This window comes from Myotis daubentonii, chromosome 18 (assembly GCF_963259705.1).
Source record: "Myotis daubentonii chromosome 18, mMyoDau2.1, whole genome shotgun sequence".
NCBI classification, from domain to species: domain Eukaryota; kingdom Metazoa; phylum Chordata; class Mammalia; order Chiroptera; family Vespertilionidae; genus Myotis; species Myotis daubentonii.
Window position 1 is genome coordinate 32,379,048 of NC_081857.1, and position 16,378 is coordinate 32,395,425.

At 51.2% G+C, this 16,378-nt stretch overlaps 1 protein-coding gene across 2 annotated transcripts; it reads right to left on the reverse strand.

Moving 5' to 3' along the window:
• Window positions 1–978: 978 nt before the first annotated feature.
• Window positions 979–10,980, reverse strand: PGLYRP3 (peptidoglycan recognition protein 3). 2 transcript variants are annotated; one of them, XM_059675222.1, is made up of 9 exons: window positions 10,841–10,980; window positions 9,471–9,565; window positions 8,123–8,230; window positions 7,007–7,208; window positions 6,693–6,811; window positions 5,578–5,730; window positions 3,427–3,625; window positions 2,236–2,354; window positions 988–1,361 (listed from the first exon to the last, which is right to left on the reverse strand). In XM_059675222.1, the coding sequence occupies exons 2-9, from the start codon at window positions 9,517–9,519 to the stop codon at window positions 1,183–1,185; spliced, it is 1,128 nt and encodes a 375-aa protein (XP_059531205.1). In that variant the 5' UTR covers window positions 9,520–9,565; window positions 10,841–10,980; the 3' UTR covers window positions 988–1,182. The 2 variants fall into 2 exon arrangements, with proteins under 2 accessions (XP_059531206.1, XP_059531205.1); XM_059675223.1 differs by lacking the exon at window positions 8,123–8,230 and having other exon boundaries at window positions 979–1,361.
• Between the last annotated feature and the right edge of the window lie 5,398 nt (window positions 10,981–16,378).

A 16,378-nucleotide genomic window follows, 5' to 3' on the forward strand; every position in this document is an offset into this window, starting at 1 on the left:
CGGTGGACCTGGGGATACAGCCACCAGGAAGATGCAGGCACAGCCTTGAAGTCCAGGTCTGAGGAGGATGCGCGACCAGAAGGCCCAGGCCAAGTCCATGGGCACCCAGGGGAGGGGGTGTCATTTCCGGTCTGGAGGAGCAGGAAGCCTTCAGGAAGGGCTCCTGGTGGAGTTGGAGAGGCCAAGAGGGAGGTGGGACAGTGTGGGCCACGGCCCCAATACTGGCAAGCCCAGGAGGTGAGCCGGTGAATTGCCCACTTGGGCTCATTCTGCAGAAAAGGAGAGGTTGGAGTGAGAGTGTGGAGAGACTTAAATGCTGCTAAGATGGTTTACTTCATTCTGCCATAAAGGAGGGGCCATAAAGTGACTTTGACCAGCAGGGTGCTAGGAAGTGTGCCGTGCCCAGAATCTGAGAGTTCCTCCCTTTCCTTAGCTCACTGGTGAACTTGAGTAGGCTGTCTGTGCCCTTTGGGTGGGTTTTTCTGTAAAATATCCAGGTTAGTGTTCTATTCTGGAACCAAAGAAAATTCATTTGGCATCATTTGGTTTTTCAAGCTTATGATTGTGAAAAATAACTGACAAGATGAGCTCTAGACACACACACACACACACACACACACACACACACACACCCTGACAGGGGCGCCCTGACACCTGCCTAACCTGTGGCCCCACAGGCTGCCCCCTGCTCATATCAAGGTTAGCGTTCATCCTGCCAAACTCCCCCAGGGCAGCTGAGACCGGTGCCCACAAAGGCAAATCCTTCCATCCACAGGAGTGTTGTAGCAACAATCGCAACAACAGCAACAACAGTAACAATACCTCTGTTGACTTTAATGAAACCACTATTCTAGGCCAACTGAAAATTCTAAGACCCTAACACATTTAATTCACTTCATCCTCATAACAACCCTCTGGGGCAGGGCGGTGGGGCCGGAGTTCAACACTTTAAATGATTAAGGGGACCTGGGCAGGATCTCTTTACACGAATGAGGCAGAAGAGGCAGCAGTGAGGCTGTGTGCTGAGTTTACTTTGACTGTGTCTTTAAGACCAATAAAAAGTGCATAACTTTGAGAGGACAGTATTGCAGACCATGCAGTGTTGTTGGTTTGAGGAGGCCTTGCTGAGTGCTGATGGAGGCGGAGAGTTCACAGCTTCCTTGACCAAAGCCTGCCGGGCCCTCACTGTTTGAAGTGAGGCCAGGTGCTGATGATGTTGTACAAAGCCTTCCCAGGAGACAGGATCTGGCTAACGTCACTGTGCCCCACCAGCAGGTAGTTGGGAGCCAGGTGCCCCTGGTCCACCGCACACTGGATCAGGCTCTGGGCCGCCTCCAGCGCTGCGGCATTGGGTGGCTTTTCTGCAAAACACATACCCCACCAATCATCAGAGCCTTGCTTAGGGCAGGGGCAAGCATCTGCATTCCAACCTCCCTCTGCCCCACCCCCACTCCCCCCATGGCCAGCAAATTCATCTGTGGCAGCCAGGCACAGAGAGAAAACAGGGTCACCGTGTTCCCTGATTCCTCTTTGCAAAGCTTCTTCTGGAAGGTTCAGAACTGCGCTGGGTGAGAACCACGGCACAGCACACCACCTCTCCACAGGCACTGCGAGGCAGACAGGGCACCACTGACTGTCCTCACTCTGCCATAGCAGGCAGTGATGCTCCTCAACACTGTTGCCATGGTTACCAAGGAAGAGGATGCATTTGCTGACTGAGCCATATAAGTACCAAAGTTTGCAAAAGATTATGTTCTAGGGCAGTGATGGCGAACCTTTTGAGCTCGGCGTGTCAGCATTTTGGAAAACCCCTAACTTAACTCTGGTGCCGTGTCACATATAGAAAGTTTTTGATACTTGCAACCATAGTAAAACAAAGACTTATATTTTTGATATTTATTTTATATATTTAAATGCCATTTAACAAAGAAAAATCAACCAAAATAATGAGTTCGCGTGTCACCTCTGACACGCGTGTCATAGGTTCGCCATCACTGTTCTAGGGCATGGTTATAAAGACAGATGGAACTGGGAATGGGGATGGGTGGATTTGGAGGAAACATTCTGTCCGGGAGGGACTCCTGGGTGACCTGCATCCTGTTTTGAGTTCCTGAAAGCTAGAATTTACCCCTGACATTGTCAGGCACCACAAGGTTGCCTTTCCCCCCATGCTCCCCGGACATTACACAGGAGGTTTCATTGCCCGAACCCCTCTGCCCCATGCTCACACCTTACCTACAAAGTTGCCTATGAAGGCAATTCCTAGGGCGATATCGTTGTATCCATAGGTGTGAGAGCCTTGGATATTCCAGCCAACGCCTTCATACACACCGCCATCCTGGCCCACCAGGAAGCTAGGAGTGGGCAAAGAAAAACGGAGAAAGTCACTCTTGGAAGAAGAATTGGCTTCATTTACTCCTTGAATCATTCATTCATTCTCCCATTCATTTATCAAATGTTGGCTGAACATTTCTTATGTGCCAATGTGCACAGAGACAAAACAGAGAAGCAAAAACAAAAAGACAATCACAATCTCTGAACCTGAGAAGTGAGGTCAGACCATGACAAGCAATAATAACAGCCACTGCAGTCCCCCTCTGGGACATGGCCTTTCTCCCCACAATGCCACGGAATCTGACCTCCCCAAGGTGACCAATGACCGCCTCGACGCTAGTACGATGGAAACATATTTTTGATCCAGATTACACTGACCCACGTCACCACTCTCTTCTTGAAATGCCCTCTTCCCTGAGAATTTGCAAAAGCTGTTGTGATTAAGTCATAGATGAATGATTGCAATTTGTCATCCTCTAACCTTACATCCCTTCTATGAAATGCCAAGGCATCTTCTATTTAGCTTCTGCTATTCCATTAGCTCAATGTGTTTTTTATGATAGATCATGCGTTAAAGGGGCAAAAAGAGAACATTCTGATTTTGCTCTCTATCTTCAAGTAGATATGGTATCGTTTTCCCAATTGTAGAGATGAGGCTAAAGAGGCCCAGAGAGGTTAAAAGATCCCATGTGTATAAAGTGGAGTAATAGTACCAGAGGCATTGCAGGGTTCTAACATCAGAGGGAGCAAGTTGGGGTTGGGCCAGACGGAGGAAGAGGCTGAGCAGGGCCTGTGTCTCTCAGTGTTGGAAGGGGATACATAAAAAGGCACAACCCTTCCATGGTCTTCCATGAGGGGCTCACAGTTTTGCTTTTATCACTATTGTTTCTAATGTCTTCTTTTCAGAGTCTTCCCTAGAGGAGAATATTCCCAGGAGAGATAGCTAACCCTTAGCTATGTCTGAATGATAGCCCAGAGTCTTGCACAAATAAAAGACCCTGCCTTATGTAAAGCCCCTGGTATACAAAGGAAGGGCTCAGCAATGTCGGTTCCTCCCCCAGCCTGCCTTCCTGCAGCCTTGACCCCACTTACTGATATCCAATGTCACAGAAGTCCAGTCTGTCCATGTGGTAGGACTGTATGTCTCGGATGCGAGTCTGGCAGTCCGCGGATGTGTTGCAGGTCGTCCCAGCCGTGTGGATGATGATGACGTATTTGGCTGGGAGGCTCATTTGAGGGCAGTGTGTCTCTCTGGCTTCCCACGCTGACCGTGGGATGATGCTGGGGCAAGCTGTGATGAGGTGAGAAACCAAGACCATGGATGGGTGGAGGTGGTAGAGGGCATAGAAGGGATAAAGGATGATGGAAAAAATAAATTTAAATTAAATTTGGAAAAAAAAACCCCATAACAACAAAAACAAGGCCATGGGACTGCTCCTGTGCCCACACGTGGACAATCACACCACTGCAGCCAGGGCTGCTCCTCGGTCTCCCCACCCTCCGGCACCAGGGGAATACCCTAACATGCGTTCAGCTGGGGGGCTCTGCAAAAGGCCACACAGGAATTGTCTGGGTCAAGGGGCTGCAGCCAATGGGCAGAGGCAAAAATCTACAGGTTCTGATTACAACTATGGAAACCGGTGTGTGAGCAGAAGGGGAAGAAACGTTGATCGCAGAGTCATGGCCATTTTGTTCAAAAAACAAAGTGTACCTGCATGTTTCAATATGCACTGCGAATACATGCAGGTGCGTGAGCTTTTTATGTAACAGGACCAATATGCAGAAATCAGCATCTCTGAACTGATCACATGTATATGACAGTATTTTGAAATCTATAAAGAACTACAAATGTGAAGAGATTATCATTACTGAAGATAGCATTTGTCTGAAAGCAAGAAAAACTTTATTTAGAGATGTACAATTAAAAAAAAAATAACAAAAATATCCTTGTCCTGGCTGGGTGGCTCAGTTGGTTAGAGTGTCATCCCAAACGTGGAAAGGTTGGGGGTTTGATTCCCAATCAGGACACACACCTAGGTTGCGAGTTTGACCCCAGGTCAGGACATGTATGGGAGGCAACCAATTGATGTTTCTCACATTGATGTTTCTCTCTCTCTCTCTCTCTCTCTCTCTCTCTCTCTCTCAATCAATCAATCAATCAAACATATCCTTGAGTGAAGAGTAATATCCTATATAATAAAAGCCTAATATGCTAAGTGTCTGGTCATCCAATCAGCTGTTCAATCAATCAAAGCATAATATGCAAAGGCCACTCAACCACTCATTATGACGTGCACTGAACACCAGGGGGCAGACGCTCTGACTGGTAGTTAGCTTGCTGCTGGGGTCTGGCCGATCGGGACTGAGCAAGATGGGCCAGACATTCCCTGGAGCCCTCCTGCGATCCCGCCCCAGCTGGCCAACCTCCTGTGTCCCTCTCCAGCCCCAGTCATGCACTGGTGGGTTCCCTCAGCCTGGCCCACTAGTGCACAAATTTGTGCACTGGGCCTCTAATATACAGTATATCCTTGAGTCCAAGAAAAGATCCACTCTAGCAGAGAATGTGCTAAGCTATTGAAAGTGCTTATTAATTGTACTGGTTTTAGGCTGCTACTTGCTCATTCCAAAATAGGTTATGATTTTTATTATCCAGTTTCTTGAAATATTCACTCTGATGTCAGCATAATCTGTGAAGTCAGGTTTTTTTCAATGCTGTGGTCATGTTGCAGGTTGGCTGAGTTTTGCATTTAGAAAGGTATGTGTGTGTGTGTGTGTGTGTGTGTGTGTGTGTGTGTGTGTACTCACGTAATATACACAAATATATATACGTTTACTGCCCCATGACCATGCTTTGTTTTTCTCCATAGCCTTCCTGTCACCTGACATCATATGCATTTTACTTGTCAATTTCTTCATTTTTGGTCTTTCTTCACTGAAATATGAAGCTGTCTGTTTTGTTCATGGTTGTATCCTCAGTACCTAGAAGAGTGTCTGATATTCAGTAAATACCTGTTGATGGAGTGAAAATGTGTGTACACATACTGGTGTCAAGAATGGCCCCATGGCCATATCATTCCAGTGGGAAGGAGTGGAGGTCAGGAAGGTACCCTCTCAGAACTTTCTGGATCTCAGCATGAGATGTGTTCTGGGTCCCAAGAAATCGATGAACACCAACAGGAAAAAAACCTTCCCTGGTGTCTGGGTGTCACTGGGAGGGGGAGGAGGTGGGATGGAGGACCTCACCTTTCCTGGGCATTGCTGGCTGCTGATAGGCCAGGCACATCTCTTCTTTCAAGAGTAGTGGCTGAATATACCAGGGGGACAGGTGTCCCTTCCGGATGGCATAGAAGATCAGGTCCTCTGCGGCTGATAAGGCAGCCGGGCTGGGACTGTGGCCTGAAAAAGGATGACATGGATCACCAAACTGTCAGCAAGAGACTCCAATCTGGTCTAGATCTGGAGGGAGGGTGAGGTTACCACCTGAGCCTGAATAACTGATGGATGGGAAGAGAGGAAACTGGTCCAGTAGCTAGGACAGCAGTACTAAGAGGCAAAGAACTACTTGGACAGCCGTTGGAGGCCAAGTTTGTGACCTCTTTCAAGGGCCAAACTAAGACTTGTATCCACTCCATCTCTAGGTGGAAGAGTTGGGCGGCAATACAATCTACATGCAAAGAGAGGCCCACCTGACCAGGTCAGGTACACCTCGCATGAAGAAAAGTGTGACAGTACTCACTTAGCAGCTCCCACAATCATGCATGTGGCAACTGCTCTTCTCACCCGTTCACAGAATTCTCACAGAAACACCTCTGCGGTCCATGCTGTGACTTCATCTACTAGCTCTCCACTCCACCTGGCCCTGCGCTCTCCTCTGTTTTGCAGGGTAAACACCCACAAAGACATTCCTCAGACTTCCTTGCCTGCCTGCTTCTCGGTGGGTCCTCCCAAAGGGAGCCACTGGAGGAAAAAGGAAGCCTTGCTTTTCTGCCTCTGTGCAGGCTCAGTGTCACACAACCTCAGACACCGAGGTGACGGCAACACTGTGAGCTCACTGGTGGCGTCAGCAACCTCGCAGAGTGCAGACCAGAGAAGTGGAAGAGGACACAAAGGACACCACACCATAGAGTCCAAGTGAGGAAAGGACTTTGGAAGAGTGTGGTGGAGGCTGAAACGACAGGCGTGCGGGGAATGTTTGAGATCTTGCTCCCCAGCAGAGGTGGTCAGTTTGGCTCAAATAAATTCTATAAAAAATTTTTTTTAAAAAAAAGAGAAAGAAAAGAGAGGAGTGTGGAGACGATGGAGCGAAGGAAGAGAATATAGATAACTCTCCAGCAGAGGGTCCGGGGGAGGACTGTTACCTTCCTTGGTGCCAAAGAAGGCGAGGCCCAGGGAGACGTTGTTGTAGCCCTGGGTGTGCAAACCCTGGATATTCCAGCCGACACCTTCATACACCCTGCCATCGTCCCCAATCAGGAAGCTGCCAGGCAAGGACATGTGGATTGAATGGCAAATACCGGTCACAGGAACCCTCTCACCCATCCTCAGAAGGAGGGGCAGCTGTGTTTTAACATTTTGTACTTATTTTATTTAAAGCAACATGAAAGGAAGATGGAGAAGAGAGAAGAGCCAGTCCAACTCTCTTTGACTAGAGTAACTTGAGTGTGGCTCTTACTTGTAGGCCAAGTCGCACCAGCCTTTGGTGTAGACGGAATGGGCCTGAAGGCCCCGTAGCTTCTCACTGCAAATGTTCTGCTCCTGGCACTCCATCCCCGTGAGCTGCTGTGTGATGACATAGGCCATAGGTGGGGTCAGCTGGGCCCAGCAAGTCTGAGATCTCGCTCCCCACTCCTTGCGGGAAACAATGGTGGGGGCATCTGCAGAGGGAACAAAAGGATGGCATGCAGCAGCTCTTACCCAGTTCCCCTGGCCCGCTGCCCACGCCACCCTCATCCTCCTGTTTCAGGGCCTCTCCTGCCCTTTGATGATGGGACAGGCCCTGGGGGAGGCCTTCACCACCCACAGCCTCCCCTTGGCATCTCCATAGTCTGTTTAGGCTAAAAACATCCCTCATCGGACTCTGTATTCAGCATGGAAGTCGGGTTGCTTTGTTCTCCAAACACTGGCTTCTTGTGCTTCCCTGGAGGCTATCCACCCTTAACTCCTCTCTGGCCGACTTCACCCTCCGCCTGCAGAAAGCAGCCCCAGCAACACTCGCACCCAACCCTGGTCCTGAGCTGCCTTCTTTTCAAGGCCTCACGTGGATGCCTAGGATGTGCTGTCCTCACTGGCACTGCCCGTGACTCTGATTGTGTCTCTGATTGTGTTTTTGGCCTGCCCCTCCCCAACAAGGTGACTCTCAGGAAAGTCCGCCACTGCCCTCAAACTAGGGAGCCCCGGGTCCAGAGCGCCAGGAATCCCCAATGAGCATCAGGTATGTAGCTTCCTCTCTTTCAAATGAAAAGTCACTGCGGGCAGGACTGTGAGAGGCCCATGAGGCCCCCAGGTCCCCTGAGGCTCCCTGTCTGTGTCCATCTTGGGGACTCCAGGAGCTCTCTGAGGGGCAGGGGGTCTCCACCCTACTGCTGGGAGCTGGGAACAGGGCCTGGTCTCTTCCCCAGGTCTTCTCTCCTGCCCGCACCTCACCTTGGCCTGAGGGCTCAAGTCCTCCATGGCACTCCTTGGTGAATGCCCCTCTTGGGACTCCACCCCCCCACCCGCCAGCCGCAGGGAAGTCCTGAGGAACATGCTGGACACCTAAGAAGCCCCAGTCAGCCCCAAGTCAGCTCACCATTGCGACCCTTGCGAATGAGCTGTGAGATGCCCACAAACAGGTCCACAAGCCGCTCTGACACTTCTCTGGCTTGGGTTTCATTCCAGGAGAACTGAGGGGAGTACCCTACAAAGGAACACTGTGCTTGGTGCTGGTTCTCAGAGAACACCTGGACCATCCCAGAGGCATGGGCTCTGCCTGCTCCCCCACCCCCCACCCACCCCCAGCACCCTCTCCCCTCCCCCCCAACCTTCCACAGTCCCCCTTCTCAGTCTCCCCAAGTCCCCTGACTTCCTCCAGGAAACAAGGCAGAAATGTCTCAGGCCTCACCCTGCCTCGGCCTCTCACATCTGCCCCAGTGAGGCCTTCAGGTTCCCACCCTCCCCTAACCCTCCCCCTTTCCAGGGGCTCTGCAGTCTCTCCATCCCCTTATTTGAGCGGCTCAGCCTTTACCAGTTCACCTGCTTACCTATTAATAGATCAGAATCTCTCTCTCTCTCTCTCTCTCTCTCTCTCTCTCTCTCTCTCTCTCTCTCACACACACACACACACACACACACACACACACACACACACACACAACCTATTGGTCCAGGCAAGGTTCTAGAAATATAGAAAATTTCCAACTGCTGTGACTGCCCTCACAAACTAGATGTTTCCGATAGGATTAATTGAGGGTTAGTCATTACAAACATGGCTCATCCCCCTCTGCCTGGCCAGCATCTGAGGTCATGGGATCAATAACCACTAGAACCAGCAATGTCACCAACATCACCTCCCACAGGCCAGCTCTGAAGGTTACCAAGCATTTTCAAGGGCACTGTCAGGTTTGTGGCTTAAAACAACTTTATAAGATAAGCAAAGCAACTTAGCTACTTCTTCTACAAAGATGAGAAACTAAAGCTCGGAGAAATTAAATGACTTGTCTAAGATGATACAGGTTTTAAGCCATGGACTTGGATTCTGACCCAAGCTGCCTGGCTCCATAACCATGTTCATAACCACTACACTCTGCAGCCTCCCCAAAGTTGTCAGACAACCATGAACAGATGCCCTTATCACTGCCACAGTGTGGCCTGTTTCTCTGTCTATAAGACAAGGTCAGTAAGGGTCTCCACCGAGGCTGAGATCCTGCTCTTTTGTAAAGTCACACCCATGACCGTGACGCTGAAGATGAGGTGTGCTGGGCAGGCTGGGGAGACTGAGAACTAGAGCCCATCTCAGCAGGGAGGAGGGACCAGAGCTGAGCTCGAAAGGGGAACATAGGACTGGTGGGGAAGAGTGATAAACCTGGAGAGGACAATTTGCAAGGGAAACCAGCTGGGGCTTATGCCAAAAGCACTTCTGACCCCACGAAAAAGCTTACCCCAGGCCTGGAGACTCAGAGCCGAGAGGACAAGCAGCCACAGCAGCATCCCCACGTGGTCCCGGACACCAATGAGAAGACTGTGGACCACGGCCCTGGGAGAGACACTGACGGTTAATCCAACCGCACTCACTCTTCAAGTGGGGCGCACCATTGCATGGTGCCCTATCGCCTCCCAGGCCAGCACCTGGCCAGGCTTCTCATGGTCCCCAACACAGGGCCTGACCTTCAGCTGGGGCTCAGGAAAGGTGAGGGCACCCATACCTCTGTCTAGCCACCACCTTTACCCACCCCCTGTGACCCTGGGAGCTTCTGATGCCTCAGGGGAGCACAGTGCCTCATTGTGGGCTTTCCAGTAGAGACAATAACAGTTTCTAAAACCCTTTAGTAGCTATACATGTTTTTACATCTAGTTCTGTGATTTTATATTTAACCAGAGGCCCGGTGCCTGGATTTGTGCACTGGTGGGGTCCCTCAGCCTGGCCTGCACCCTCTCTCAATCTGGGACCCTACAAGGGATATAGTAGTGCACCAAGCAGCAGGCGGCCTGGGAGGAGCCCGAGCCTGGGCTGGATGCCATGCTGCTCCTACACATCCCGGCCCCACTGTGCCTGCCACTGCGGAGGTAGGAGAGGCTTGCTCTGCCGCAGCTGCACTTGCCAGCTGTGAGCCCAGAGTCTAGCGCCCTTGGTCAGCTGAGCAGTGCTCCCGCTATGGGAGTGCACTGACCACCAGGGGGCAGCTCCTACGTTGAATGTCTGCCCCCTGGTGGTCAGTGCACATCATAGTGACCGATCATTCAGTCGTTCGGTCGCTTAGACTTTTATATATATAGATCCTTAAAAGTTCCTATAAGATCTTATTAACCCCACTTTTATAAGTGAACACAATGAGGCTCAGAAGCAGTAAACTATAAGTAGGGGTAGGACTGGCTTCATCTCTAGCTCTATTTAAGAGTCAGAGGTATGGGGTACTTCACCCCCCAAAATTCTGACAGATGCTAATTACAGTAACAATGACCACTTACTGATCATATCCTATGTTCCAGGTATTTTGTAGACTCCACAGACATTTCATTAAATTTCCTCACAGTGCCCTACAATACCCGCTCTTACCATCAGGAAACTGGGCCTCAGAAAAGGAGGCAAGTGAGACATAATACATACAGATTCAGGGCTAGAGAGAAAGAGAAGAAATTGGGTAGTGGTAAACCCAGGACGCACAGCCAATAGGGAAAATTTTCTTTTTTAGGAGAAAGGATTCAAGAGGGGAGGGAGATCAAGGCAGCTTTCTTCACTCTGTTAACATTTTAACCTGATAGAGTCCAGATCCTTCCAAGAAAGTACACTCGCACCCACACACAGAAATACCTGGGATCTCATGCAGCTCAGGGTGCAGGCAGCTCACCCCTTATTGGCTGGCAGCTCCTCTCTTTCGGGCTTGGCCTCTGCCCTGCCCTCCTTCAGCAGCTTCCTCCTCTGCCCTTCACTCTCCCTTCACTGGAGAGCTCTCCTCCTGGGGAGGGAGCCTGGGGCTCTGGCCTCCCAGAGAGGAGGAAAGCTAGGTCCCTATTGAAGGTGGAGAGAAGGGCAGAGTTCTGAGGCTCCGAGCCTGCTCCCTCCACAGCCCTGAGAAGGACTGGAGAAGCCAGACTCGGTCGAGAGAAGGGACCCGCCCTGTGAATAAGCCAGGTGCCTCCTCCCTGGGAAAGAGCATGATTGCCCAAGCTCCCTGCACTCCTTCCTCACCCCAGACCTCAGGAAGCCAGCCCACTGGGGATGCCCATGGGCCCTGGGAGTCCTGTCCCACATCTGGGAACTTCCTGCCCTGTGTATAGATCTGAAATGGGTCAGCATTGGGAAATGAGAATAACGCAGTGAATGATTACTTCTCAGATGACCGCCCATGAAGTTACAAAGTCATGCTTGGCTAAAGGACCTGTTCACATTTCCTGATAGACCAATGGATTCTAATTTGACAGAGTACAAAGGATTCATTGATATGGTTTCAGATGCCACATTGCAGCTAACCCTTAAGAAACCTCTGCTTGTTGAGTTTGGGGGAATTATTAAAAATAATATCCATGATGATATTTAAAGACTATCTTACCTAATAATAGACAAACATGCAAATTGACCATACCTTCACTACACCCACCAGCCAATCGGATGAGTATGCAAATTAACCAAACAAAGATGGCGGTTAATTTGCATATGTAGGAGCCCAGCAGCTATTGGAGCCTGCAATCAGAGCTGAGAGGTCCCCTGCCCAGGTCTAACGCCTTGAGGAGCTAGGCATGGGTAGGGGCGGAGCTGGTGATTGCGGGGGCTGGGGGTCTCCTGCCCAGGCCTAATGCCTTGGCCAGAGGCATTAGGCCTGGGCAGGGGTGAAGCCAGTGATCGTGGGGACCAGGAGCAGAGTTGGGGGTCCCTGCCCAGGCCTAATGCCTTGGCCACAGGCGTTAGGCCTGGACAGGGATGGAGCCAGCGATGGCGGGGAGCTGGAGGTCCCCTGCCCAGGCCTAATGACTTGTCCACAGGCGTTAGGCCTGGGCAGGGGTGGAGCCGGCAATAGCAGGGAACTGGGGGTCCCCTACCCAGGCTGAATGCCTTGGCCAGAGGCGTTAGGCCTGGGCAGGGATGGAGCCAGCTATTGCGGGGAGCAGGGGCGGTGTCGGTGATTGTGGGGAGCTGGGGATCCCCTGCCCAGGCCTAACACCTCAGTCAGAGTCATTAGGCCTGGGCAGTGGAGGAGCCAGCGATGGCGGGGAGCAGGGAGGGATCCAGCAATGGTGGGGAGCAGGGGCAGAGCTGAGGATTGCGGGAGCTGGTGGTCCCCTGCCCAGGCCTAATGACTCATCCAGAGGCGTTAGGCCTGGGCAAGGGCTCAGACAGCAATTGGTGTGAACTACAGAGGAAACACCTTTTCTGACCGCTCATTGGCTAAGCTCCCTGTATGCCACTGGTAATATTCTTAGTACCTTGGGTAATAAGAATCCAAATAGGTGATCTAGGGTTTTTTTACTACACTCCTGGAGAAAAAAAGGAAGGTCCGCTGCTGGAGGGCTAAGAAATATCATATCCTGTCCTAGCTGGTTTTGCTCAGTGGATAATGCCTTGGCCTGCCCACTGCAGTGTCTGGGTTCAATTCTGATCAAGGACATGTACCTAGGTTGCAGGCTCCTCCCTGGCCCGGGCCCAGGTCAGGGCTCATGCAGGAGGCAACCAATCAAAGTGTTCCTCTCACTTTGATGTCTCTCTCTGTCTTTCCCTTTCTCTTCCACATTCTCTAAAAATCAATGGAAACATATCCTCAGGTGAGGAGAAAGAAAGAAAGAAAGAAAGAAAGAAAGAAAGAAAGAAAGAAAGAAAGAAAGGTCATATCCCATGAAAGACACATCTTGAAAATGCCTAAAGAAAGTTGTCATTTTTTCATGGTGAAGGGACTGGAGTCCGTGTTGATGAAAACACCTCGGTGGCTGCGGTGACTGGCAGTGGCTGCAACAGCAGGGTGATGGGGCTGGTGCCTTCCCCTGATCAGCCGGGTCACCTCCCACAAAGGGAGGCCAGACTGTGGCTTAGGCCTGCTCCCCAAGGGGATCAGGGAGCAGGGAGTAGGACATCCCCTGAGGGCTCCCAGTATGTGATAGGGGGCAAGCAGGGCCAAGGGACCCCCCCTCCAGTGCACAAATTTTTGTGCACCGGGCCTCTAGTTAATATATATTTCTCCATTCTCCAACTACGCATCTCTGTGTGAGGCTGGATTTTCTTCCTATTTTCAAACTAAACAACATATACAATACATTGAATGCAGAAGTGGATATGAGAACCCAACGATCTTACTTTAAGCCATATATTGAAGAGGTTTGCAAAATTTTTTTTATTTATGTCACTCTTCTCACTGGCATTTTTTTGAAAAAATATAATTATTTTGTATTAAAATATTTTAAAATGTGTTACTATAAATTGGGCTTACTATTTTAGGTGAATTAATAAGTATTTTAAAATGTTAAATTTATAAATATTAATAAACGTAACCGACAAAGACAAAAGCTTTTTGAGATACTCAAGTGCAAAAAAGTCTTGAGAACAGAAAGATTGAGAACCCAGGCCAAGGATTGGCACAAGCTGTCCTGATGCAGGAAGGCCACAAGGGGGCAGCACGCACTCTGGGAATTTTCCCCCATCTCCCTATCCATCACAACCTCCCACTTCCTCCTTCTCTGTGTTCTCCTATGCCACACTACTTCCTAATTACAGGAAATAACAATCTTCAAGCATCAAAATCCAGGCAGTCACATGTTAATCTGCAAACGTTTTTCAGATGTCTCTCATAGGCAAAGCTTACCATCCAGGGCTGAGTAAGCACGGGAACCCCCACGCTCAAGGAGAGGATAATCCCAGACCCACCCAAAGGCCGGCAATTAAAATGCCAACATGGTCAAGTATGTGAGAGCCCTTCGTTGTCTATACAGGGCTGTATGCTTCCAAGGGATTCCCGAGAGGCAGAGGGAGCCAACAACAGACACTGAGATAGTCGCCAGACACTTCTGGAAGGATCTGGAACCTCGGGGACAACATGAGGACAAAAACTAGGTTCTGTAAGATATAGGGCAGCAAGGAGGAAGGCAGGGGCTGCGGGAAGAGTCAGCAGGTTGAGTGCAGCTGGAAGCGGCTGGGCCCCAGGCTCCACTGTCCTGTGGGGAGGGGGACCTGCCTTCCCCTGCTGGGGAGCAGCAGGTGAGCCCCCAGGCCTACAGCATTCATGGGGCCCACCAACGTCCCATGGAAACCTGCCGTCAGCGCTAGACAATACCCGAAGGCCAGCTGACTCTCCTCCACACGGAGTGGGCAAGAAAACAGAAGCCCCGACATGGAAATAGCTTCCAGACCCCACCCGGCAAGTTGGGCAAAGTTAGGACTAGAACCCAGCTTCCAGGCCCTCAGTCCACTGTGAGCTTTCAGCCAGCTTCCCTCCCACAGGCTAGAGGCAGAGCCCAGGGAAGGCTCACGGTGTGCCTGGCATTACACCCCCCTTGTAACACCTGCTATAACATGGACAACTCAGAAGGGGCAAAACTTCCTGAAGGACAACAGCAGGGGCTCAGGGAGGGAGAAGGGGTGTGGGGAGGGGAAGGGGGAAGGGGAGGGGAAGGGGTGCAATGGTTGGGGTGGAGTTACAGCAGCTTTGCCGGCTCACCTGTGCACTGATTTGTTCCTAACACAGCCAAGGAAGCCATACCTTTTCTCCCAGTGGTAGCCTCAAGAGTCACTGTCCAGAACCAGGAATATTGCCCCAATTTATGCCCTAGCAGGAGGCTCTGCGTTTCCCCTCTCCTTACCACACCTAATTCCAACCTTTGGCCTGGGACTGCAGTGAGAAGGCTAGGTGGGGCACTTGTTGATGGAGCCAACAGCCGCCTGTCTGGGTCAGGACCTCCGTGGCTCAGCCCTGGCCTCCCTTTGGCCTTCAGACACAAGGGAACCCACTGCCCACAGGGGATCCTGTCTATTTGAAAGCCCTGCCCAGCTGCTCCCTGCCACCAGCTGCTGCTCCTGTTCCCCCACCCTCACTTTCCTTTCATCCTGAATCAACACTGTATGGTCACAAGACAACGGAGCACTGTTCTTTCACACTCCCTCCTTTCTTCCTGCGGTCGTGTGCTCCTGCATTTATTCATTCAACAAACGTTCATCCAGTGCCCACCCCGCCGGGCCCTGCCCTGGGACTGCAGCGATGAGCCAGGCAACAGAGCAGGGATGACGAGGGCCCCGAGGCCCAGCGGAGGTTACACGCCGCCCGCTGCATCATGCTCTGTCCGCCACACACCATGCTTCCTCGTCCATGTCCTGTTTCCCTTTAAAACCAGTTGACAAATTTTATAAGCAGGAGTTTCACATAGAATTCCTATTTCCTGGACCTTCGGTGGGCCCAGCAACACCTGTTTCCACTTCCCAGGTGACCACCGTGGCCTGAGGCTGTGGGCCAGCTGTCCTTGGTTAGGAAGGCTCCCACTCACCGCAGTCTCCACCCCGCCCTAGTGTCAGTTGCTACAGCTGCCCTGCAGGTGGTGCTGTTGATGTTCTCGGGCCCAGCGAGCCTCACCAGCTTCCTCTGGGTACCTTGTTCCTGCAAGCTGTCTGAGAGCCTCTGTCAAGGGTAAAACGTGCTTCAGTAGAGACAGCAGAGGGCGCTGTGGGCGCACAGAAGAGAGGTGCCCAGGTACCTGCTGGGATTGCCAGAAACAAGATTTCGTAACAGCCTGAGGAGGGAAGGTTCCTCGCTGCAGTGTGTGCTTCCTCCATCAGCTCAAACAATAGAGGGACAGCCCCATTAGGGAGATCCCCGGAAATTTCCAGACGTACTCCTGAGCCAGACTTGCACTGTTCACTCATTCACAGATGATTAACACATCCATTCAAGCATGCATTCAGCAAACATTGATTACATACTTGCTGTGTGCTTGGCACTGTGCCATGCCCCGACCTTAGCTCTCGTCCTGTAATGATCTTTTCTTTACTGATAAGGAAAATGAACCAGAGAGGCTAAGTGAATTGCCTTAGGGTCACACAGCCGGTCTGAACTCTAAACAACTATTCCATGTGCCATGTCAGCAGTGCAAGACAGAACATGTTCAGGGCCAGGGCGGGCAGCACACGGGCTCCCTCCGGCTTTCAGAGGGCAGTGCGGCCAGGAGGGGCCTGGCAGTGAGGGGAGGCTTCACGAGAACACGACAAAACAACTCCTGGAACTGGACGAGGGGAACCTACCTTCCCTGATGAAAGGGGAGAGGCTGGAAGTTCCTTAGAGTGGGTTCTCCAGACATACTTCCTGGGTCGAGGGGGAGGGGTGCCAGTAAGGACATGATCCTTCAGCAAATGTGAGGTCTCCCTGGGCCAAGCCCTGGA